At 38.8% G+C, this 9,406-nt stretch overlaps 1 protein-coding gene across 6 annotated transcripts; it reads right to left on the reverse strand.

The window, feature by feature from the left end:
- Positions 1-4,324: 4,324 nt before the first annotated feature.
- Positions 4,325-6,050, reverse strand: LOC110884529 (kinesin-like protein KIN-12B). 6 transcript variants are annotated; one of them, XR_004870282.1, is made up of 7 exons: positions 5,896-5,960; positions 5,692-5,817; positions 5,541-5,599; positions 5,225-5,410; positions 4,984-5,127; positions 4,816-4,872; positions 4,325-4,723 (listed from the first exon to the last, which is right to left on the reverse strand). XR_004870282.1 is itself a non-coding variant. In XM_022132246.2 (5 exons), the coding sequence occupies exons 1-4, from the start codon at positions 6,028-6,030 to the stop codon at positions 5,305-5,307; spliced, it is 426 nt and encodes a 141-aa protein (XP_021987938.1). In that variant the 5' UTR covers positions 6,031-6,050; the 3' UTR covers positions 4,834-5,127; positions 5,244-5,304. The 6 variants fall into 6 exon arrangements, 1 of the variants encoding a protein (XP_021987938.1); XR_004870280.1 differs by having other exon boundaries at positions 5,244-5,454; positions 5,896-5,956; XR_002561267.2 differs by having other exon boundaries at positions 5,244-5,410; positions 5,896-5,953.
- Between the last annotated feature and the right edge of the window lie 3,356 nt (positions 6,051-9,406).

The following is a 9,406-nucleotide window of genomic DNA, read 5'->3' on the forward strand; positions in this document are numbered from 1 at the left end:
TGATTCAAGGACATAAGGAAATCCAGGATGAGAGTATGTCACTCACCACTGGTGGAAATGATACTGGTAAACTTAAGGTTGGACCAAAATCTGGTAAAGCCAAAAGTGACCCTATCATTTCCAAAACAGCAGCAAATGTGTTTGCAGCTGGAAAGTTAGCTGGAACATCTGTTGTTCCAAATGTCCCTAAAACACCTACGAATCAAGAAAATCTTGAAACTGGGCTGGAAAGTGTGTACAAAGTCTGCAAAAGAAATCCAGTAGAAGAAATACTTGATATGTTGCTATCAGAAATACAAGGTCAAAAGGCTGATATGAAGACTTTGTCCGAATCAGTGGAAGTAATAAAGAAACAAACTGAAGAAAACACTGAAGCACTAAAGTCTCTCCAAAAGATGAAAGAAAAAGCATCAGAATCCAACATCTCTGCATCAGAAATCCAGATGATTCTCACAGAAATAGAAAATATCAAGGCACAAGTTGCAAAGGCTATGGAATCAAGGCAGTCAAGCAGTTCAAACAGAGTTTTGGAGGAAGTTACCATACTAAGGGCAAGTAACAACAGTATCACAGATGCCCTTGAGAAGCTGTCAAAAGAATGGGCTGCAATTCAGGTGAAAGCTCAAGCTGAATTCACCAAAGTTCAGAAAAACATAGCCAGCAACTCAAAACAGGTAAGAGAGGTGCAACAACTGATGGAGAAGATGCAATTCAACATTGCAAAATTGGCCAAAGTAGATCCAAAAGAACTCATAAAAGAATTTCTTGCTGAAAGCTCTCAACAAGAAGCTCCAAAGTCAACCCAACAGGAATCATCAGCTACACCAAGCACAAAAGCTGGACACACTGATGGGTCCACCTCCAAATGTCCCAAAAGATGAAATGCTGAAAAGGTTAGCAACTTCAAAACCTCAAGTTGTTAAAGATTTGAAACTTTTAACTTCTGAAACTATCCCAAAACCAACAATGTCTGATGACTCTGCAATGAGTAAGCTCATGAATCTGCAATCAATGAATGAATGGGAAGATGAAGGAGATTCTAGAAAACCGAACATTGTTTAAATAAAAATCTCTGAGACTAAATCAGTCTTGGTTAGAGAGATTGCCAGGGATGTAATGATATTTCCTGAGTTTAATCTGGTGAAGTATTACTTAACAAGAGAAGATGTACCACCAAGACCACCGACTCCAGTCAGAGTGGCTTTAAGAAATGAGAGGATAGTAAGAGGTTCAGATAGCATTCACTACATAAATGAGAATCCAGTGAAAAGAATTTTAAAAGTGGATGAAGTAACAGTTGCAACTAATGATACTGGAGGAACTAGTGTACAAAACAGGTACACACCTCTGAGAAAGAATGGGGAAGAACATAAGGTAACTGATGAAGAAATAGCTGACCAGTTGCATCCCATAGACATTCTGTTTATGAAGGACCATTATGAAAAGGAAAAGAAAAATAATCAAGAGGTCAGAAGAGCATTAAATGGCATATCAAAGGCTGGAATACTGCTGTTTGAAAGAATGGCTTTTTCAGACTTTGATCTATGCATCAAATTTGAGCATGTAGACAACAAAAAGGTGTATGTCATACCACCCAAAACAAAAGTCCCCTCAGATATATTGGAGGATGCAAGATCTGGAGACATCATTGAATTAATAAGTGAAACAAGCAGTCACAACTATGGTGTCATCTTCAGAGATAATGAAAACAACAAAGCTCTGTTCAGAAGTGTTGATATCTGCAAGTACTCCAATCAAACTCTGAGGTTTATCATGAAAGGCATGAACAAAAGACAAGAATACCTACAACAGACAGGAAGAACTTGGAGGGTCATAGGAAAGAGATTGAGCAAATGATTGAGAATTGTATCCAAGCAAGAGAATGGTACAAAAACATGTATGTCAGCTGCAACAAGTATATCTCCTACAAGAAACAGTTGAAGAAAGGAGATGTGCACAAGAGAGTGAAGCTGAATTGAAGAACTTGTTTATTTAAATTTTCATCTTTTATGTCATTTGTTTTTCAAAAACTTCAGCAACTGGTTTAAATTTGCAAGTATTATATTTCCACTGTTTGGAAATTTTATATTCATAAGGTAGTTCATTTTCTTACAATACTTGGGGAAAACTGTTAGGAAACTTTATTTGTAAGTATTGAAGAAAATCACAATCAACTGGATCTCTGAAGAGATAACAGTCCTGTAGATCACAACAAGAAGAAGAAGATCAGATAGGACAACTGAAATGCACAACATCTACTTCAAAGAATCACAAGTTGATAAAGAGCTGATTTGGATTATCAGAGAAGGTCATTTTTGATGGATCTGATGATATTTCTGATGAAATATCATCCGTTTCTGACGATTCTGATCATCAGACTTTCTGATGATTTGTTCACCAGAATTTCTAATGAAGTGGTTTATCAGAAAGAATTCTGATGAAAACCCCACTTGTCTAAAACTCAACTCTATCCTGCCACCAAAGACCGAAGCAACTGACATTATTGGATATCATGATTACAAAGGCAACTTGAACGTTAGATTCAATGAATATGTCAAATTGCTACTTTATGCAGAACTTATTGCATGAATAAACTATTGTTTATTCATGTACCCGGCCTTCTATAAATAGAAGGCCCAACCAGCAGAAGACAATTGAGTTTGAAGCTTAGCATTCATATACAAACACCCAAACCCCATTGCCCTTCTCACCCACAGAATTCAAGATTCATTTGTATTAGATAATAATCTTACAATCACCTTGTAAACTATTTTGTTTCAAAGTGATAAAAACTTGATAATTCTGTAGGTCTTGTTTCTGAAAGTTTGATTTCCATTTCCGCACATCTTTTTCACATATACTGAAATCACTTGCCATATTACGTAAAAAGAAGTTGTTAAGGCCATACTGGGTCCAACACAGGGTGCATCAAACTTAGTCATTTTCCGGGTTACCTTTCTAGAGTGTGTGGCGCATTTCTTGAGGCAAGTGGCTAAATGTATCAGATTGGGATTATTAATCTAGAAATTGGGTGTTGAAAATTTGGAGAATTGTTGAATAATAGGGATGAAATTTGGTTTGGGAAACAGAGAATTGGGTTGGGTAACATGCTTTGATTGGTTTTGGGGGTTTTTAGGTAGGGGAGTTGATTTGGAGATGATGGTGGTGATGGTGGTTATAGATGATGGAGGGTGGTGGCGGTGGTGACTGACAGCGGTTGTTGATTGATGGTGGTGGTGGAGGGTGGTTGAATGGTGGTTACTGATTTCTATATATATATATATATATATATATATATATATATATATATATATATATATATATATATACTACTCGTTTACCCGCGCGATGCGGCGGGAAACATATCACTTAGGTTGGTGAGTTTAGGGCTATGTACGGGGCCGTTCGGTTTTGAGCCATAACCAAAACCAAGGATAGCGCCCCCACGCCCTCTATGCCTTTGGCGGAGGCCATGGATAGCGCCCCCATTAGCGAAGGCAGGGTGGTGTAGGGGCACCATGGGGCGCTAAAATGGGTGAGGTGACACGGGGCGACACATTGCATTGCAGTATTCATTTCTGGTAGTTTCTTATTCGTATAATATTTATTTGACCATCATTGTAGTGGATATACGTTACAAGCAAAGTCATCGTTAGTCCATTTTAATTGTGGTTTACATGGTTCGGTCGTTTCAGTTATTTTCCTCAACTAAAGCTGAAATCAATGTCTAGTCTATTTTGTTAACCAATAGTTTTTTGGTTAATCAATTCGACATAAGAAACCATATTGAAGAAAGTTCAGTAGCTGAAAGGCATCCTGAATAACAGTTTGTTTGTCGGTTATGCATGCTCGCATCCATATTAGCTTCATTATGACTTACCGAATCACAATTCTCACAATTCTGACAAAAGGTTGGCTCTTATCCTCACATCTAACGATCATAGGCTGCAAATTGCACACGTCACACACGAGCGTTCTCATGTGGCGTTTGGATAGTGGATTTGCAGAATGAACATTGTGATCACATGATAAACATAAGTAGGCTGCATTAGATCGAATATACACCATTAACATTGTGCCACACCACTCCACCCTTTCACGCCCCGTCCCACTCATCCCGTTGTTGAACACGCCACTATTCTGACACGTGCTGACATGACGTCCACATGTCGTACAAAACCCGTTTTCGAGCCCCCCACTCTCTATAAGCCTGATCAAATGCATCTTCAATTTTAATCTAGGCATTAATATTGGAAAGTAAAAAAAGATTTTCAATCCCCCAATTGTATGTTGTTCATCAACATAACTCATTTTTGTTCTATAATTTTTAAGATTAATTGTTTTTATAGAAAAGATCCAATAATTTTTTAGTTTCACAATTTTAAACATATATACTTCAAACAATCAAAGGTCTCATTTTAAACCTCGAAACTACTTTCAGTTCCCCAACTTCAAACAACACACTCCATCTTTCATCACTCAAAATCCCATCTCAAACACATTTAAAAATCACACCAGTCCCCTAACCTCTACCATAAACGACTTCAAACGATCCCAAAAAGTCCGCAAAACAAGATTACTTTCCTCGTCATCATAACTCCACCATGTTGTTGAACATCACCACAGGCTTCAGATACACACCATTGGTAATTGTATCCATCACTTCCACTTGTGAAGCTTCTCTCTCTGTAGAAACCCTCTCTATGTCTCTGCCTTATGAGGCCTAAGATGTGATAAACAAAAGTTGTTTTAACATCCTACGTTAAGATGCACGTAACCATTAAGATAAAAAACAGAAAGATGAAGAAAAATTACCTATTTTTTTCCGGTTCCAACCATTGAACTGCTGAACACTTTAAATAATATTTCATGCTACAGGTGAAGGACCAATGCAACAACTAATAAAAATGCCCTTCTAACATATACAGTGGTCTATCGGAAGACAATACATCACACATAAAGAGGTAAAGAAAGTGAAATTACGGTGCAAGATATGTAATAACATCTTCAGACCACTACCCCTTTGTCGAACGCCTTGTAGGCCTACCTGTCCTATAAACAGAAGCATACTTTAGCAAGACCCTCGGCTGCTAGCATGTCAGAAAAGGAAGCATACAAATGAACATCCTGCAATTTTTAAGAGAAAATGATAGTGGAGAATGTGTAGACAAATATAGTGATATTAATCGAATAACGCACTAAAGTAACACTTAAGTAAGCTAACCACTTTTTTGATGTCATACCGATCTAAATGACCAGCACACCTTCCTTCAATAGTTTTATGTCCGTCTGTAATTATAAAAATCAAACCCGGTCCAACAATACGCGGCGGCTACACTCGTTGCGGCTGCGCTCGTTTAAATTCTCAACGTACACTCCAGTTTTATTATCCTCTTGTAGATGAAGATTTCTTTGAGATGGATTCAGCAAGTCGGTGAGTTGTTCGTTATAGATCTGTATATAATATGTTTTGGTATCAATAAAACCATGACAAGATAAAGTTCAGTTCTGGAGGGTAAAACTGTAAAAGATCATGTTACCTGGAGAAACGAACATCGGCACTGATATGTAGTTGTTTGTCAGCATGTGTATTTTGTTCCTAAAAGATATAAACAAACCACAACTAATTCAGAGACACACGTATGTTATAAATTCACATCTGATAATACAAGAAATATGACATAAAGACACCTCATTTATGCGAGAAAATAATCGTGCGAAAACACGGGACGTCAATCCTTGTTCGTTACCATACGCATTCTCTTCTAACAACGTATTGGTCGGTCCCCATATCGTGTAGTACTTCCCGCTCCCAGTCTAGGAAAATAAATTATAAGTATTAAATTAACAAAAATGATATAATAAATGGTGAAGACGTGCATTTATGAATTATACTTGCCCATATGCAAATATTGAGGTGTTGAATCCAGCAAGACAGTTTTCAACAAGAGGGGCACCGACAAGCTCGAATATATCAATCTGAGAGACAAATCGAAGCAACAAACAGTGAGAAACAATGCTAACGATCATAAAATCTAAAACTGAAAGTGACCAGTTGTGACAACCCGAACTTTTAAGGTTAGCTACGTTTTAATCTTGTGAACTTAACTCCGTTAAACGTAGGCGCTTGTTAACTGAGTTATATAAATTAGTGGGGTTTGTAGGGCCGCATATATGTGTTCTTTGTAGACTTGATTAAGTCGGTCCAATTTATGCAACCGCAATAACTAGATTAACCGGCCCACATGCATGATATTATCTTGAAGCCCAACAGTCCTTGTAACAGCCCTTGTAGTCGGCCCACTAGTTGTTATTAGCATTATATAGGAATGTACGTACACAATATTAACATTACAACAAACCCTACCTTACCCCACCTTCTACGAACGGCAGTAGCAAACACCCCTCCCAGCCGAAGATCACCAGCGCCGGTTAGTATTCTGGTTGTTTGAATATTCGTTGATTGTTTGAGTAAACGTGATTATGTATTTTGTGGTGATAATTTCAATATGTATAATATAGCATAATAAAAGAATTGATCCGATAAACTTCTGTTAGTGTATTGCTAGTAATTATTTAGGTTGTAAACATAATAATGATGACAATACACATGGGTGGAGATGACACCACTTGAAATGTTTTGAATATGATAGGGCCGCATGTGATTGTCTATTTGTTGATGTCATTTGATGCTTCAGATTATATGTGTGTGATGTAGATTATCAAGGGTCATTGAATGTGATTGGATTTATGTGTCAGATGGTATCACATGTGTGAAAATGAGTAAATGAATCATGAATGATAAAATAAGTCTATAATTTTAATTGGACCTCACACATGCAAAACATGATTGGACCGATTACCTTGTGAGTGAAATTTAAGTCCTTATACATATCTGTGTGTGTAATCATTGGGGATGAAACAGTGAATTGATAAAGCAATAGGAATAACATATTCGAATAAATGATGTGTTGTTTAGGTTATATATTAGAATCAATTAAACATGCTAAATTATGCAAACTGTAGCGATAGATTAGATGTGATATTCAAACAGTTGGGTCGAGGGGTTTAAGTGGCCGTTCAGCCGACGCTTATATAGTTGGGCTGCGTGACTCCGGGTCACCAGCCGAGACCATACTCTTGTGTGCATTAGATTGCTTGCCTGGGCCATTCAGCTAAAGAAACACATACACTTGTTTGGGGCTTTACAGGGAGGGCTTTGCACTGTTGGGCTGCATCCTTCCGGGTAACAGTGGGTGATGCGGAACCGGGGTGTTTCTTTGGGCCGCACACTGTGAAACCGTCCGCGGTACTCATTTGGGCCAAGTCATGATGGGCCGCGGACAGACATAAGGGTCACACACGGGCACGAGCTAGAACTTATACATGTGGCCATAAAAACCAACGGACACTGGGGATTTAATCACCTACTACTATTACTATGTGATACGATGGTGTGTGTGGCTGATTTCATGTTATGGTTAACTATTACAATGCGTAGGACAGTGTGAGTGTGTTACATGTACATGGAACTGTGTGGTATGTGAATTAAACATGCATGATATGTCAAAATAAGTGCATGCAAAACTGATTGATATTGGTTCTCATGATAGGGAGTATTTGATCCACTGTAAATCAACTATACACAAGTAACGTAACCTACCGAGCACTCTAAGGTGAGTTCACTACATTCGAGCATGCGTCCCAGTGGTTGGGGACAGTCAGTGGGTATCCCGTGGAGGGATAAGTCTTTTGGGTAAAAACGGGTATATTGGTTAATAATCTCACCTATCATTCTTGTAAGTCCCTTATTATGTTACCTGGAGGGTAACGGGTATTAGTTGGTAGCGCTACTTAGGTTTGGCACCCTCACACCGCTCCTAGATAGGACGGATGTGAACTAATGACCCAGTCGTGGCCCAGTACTAGATAGGAGTACGTGGGAAGGGCAGTCATGTATTTCAGGAGCCGTCTTGTTCGGAAATGAGATATTAACAATATTACTTGCATTGGTTATTGAACTGTTTAACATACAACTGATAACAAACGTTTTCTAAAACTGTGAACTCGCCAGCGTTGTCTGATACACTTGTTACATGCTCGCAGGTCAATAGGTGATTGGAACAGGAGCTTGTTGGCTAGAGAGCAGGAGTGGTCATGGTCATGCTGAGGACTTAATTATCAAACACTTATTTATTATGATCGTTTAGTATTTACGTTATGATATCTTTACGCTTCCGCTGAGTTTATGGTTTTGGATAACTTATGTTTGGGAATTCAATATTATTAAACACTGGAATTTTATTTTAAACTCGTGATTCAATGTAATTGGTGGCTCGTTGCTAGTCTTCACACGCCTAACAGGGACACACCCTAGGTGGTAATTTGAGGGTGTGACAGTTTGGTATCAGAGCCACTGTTTATAGTGAATATGGTTTTAAAATGTTTCATAAAACCAGACTATAACTGAACTGATCCGACATTGACCATGACACTCAGCTCCAGACAGCAAGGTTCGTCTCTTGTTTACTTTTGCATTAGCATATTTAGTACATACTCATGATTAGTATCACATTCAACCGCACACTTGACATTACAATACGAACTCATATGTTATCAGTCTATGCTAAGTGTTTTAAGAGTAGGACTCTTCTTGAACTTACATGCTCTATGTTGTGATGTCATTGGTCGTGCTGCTTGAATTTGGGGGAAACCTTTTAACATGAGTTGGGAGGAACTGAGATAAACATGCAAATTGGGTTATTATTATGGGTGCACACATAATAACAACGTGGGGTGCATGTGAGTCCCAGTAAATTTCAACTAGTGTGAAAAAGGAATTCCGCGTTGTTAGTCAATTTTGTATTAGAACCTCGAAAACTGTGAATACCATAGCAATACTTGACATCTACTTGAACCTGTCTGTTAATCCGTTCTTTTTCACATCTTTATAGAATCATGAACGGACGTGGTGGAGGTCGTCGTGGTGGACATGGTGGAGGCCGCGGTGGTGGACGTGGCCATATAGCTATGACTCAGGCTGAGTTAACCGATCTTATTAACACTCGCGTGGCTGAAGCCTTAGCGGCTTATCAGGCTGGTACGATGGGTACCAAACATTCTTTATCCTTGAGTCGCATGCTTGAGTCTTATCTGTTTGTCTTATGTTCTTTCTTTAATAGGTCAACAGGTGCAACAGAATCCACACCAACCGCCTGTTTGCACGTTTAAAACCTTCATGGATTGTAAGCCGCAGACCTTCAGTGGGACTGAAGGGGCTGTAGGACTCTTGCGCTGGTTCGAAAAGGCAGAGTCCGTATTCGCGATGTGTAACTGCCCGGTTGGGGACAGAGTGAAATTTGCTGCGGGCACACTCGAAGATGGTGCCTTGACCTAGTGGAATGCC

This window comes from Helianthus annuus, chromosome 10 (assembly GCF_002127325.2).
Source record: "Helianthus annuus cultivar XRQ/B chromosome 10, HanXRQr2.0-SUNRISE, whole genome shotgun sequence".
Lineage (NCBI taxonomy): Eukaryota > Viridiplantae > Streptophyta > Magnoliopsida > Asterales > Asteraceae > Helianthus > Helianthus annuus.

Excerpts from the sequence above, each read along its gene's own strand:
- LOC110884529 (XM_022132246.2), bottom strand. The coding sequence starts at position 6,030 with ATGATCGTTAGCATTGTTTCTCACTGTTTGTTGCTTCGATTTGTCTCT. Across the intron at positions 5,818-5,895 it reads CAATATTTGCATATGGGCAA|ACTGGGAGCGGGAAGTACTA; the intron begins GTATAATTCATA and ends TTATTTTCCTAG. Across the intron at positions 5,411-5,540 it reads GCCGATGTTCGTTTCTCCAG|AAATCTTCATCTACAAGAGG; the intron begins GTAACATGATCT and ends TCCATCTCAAAG.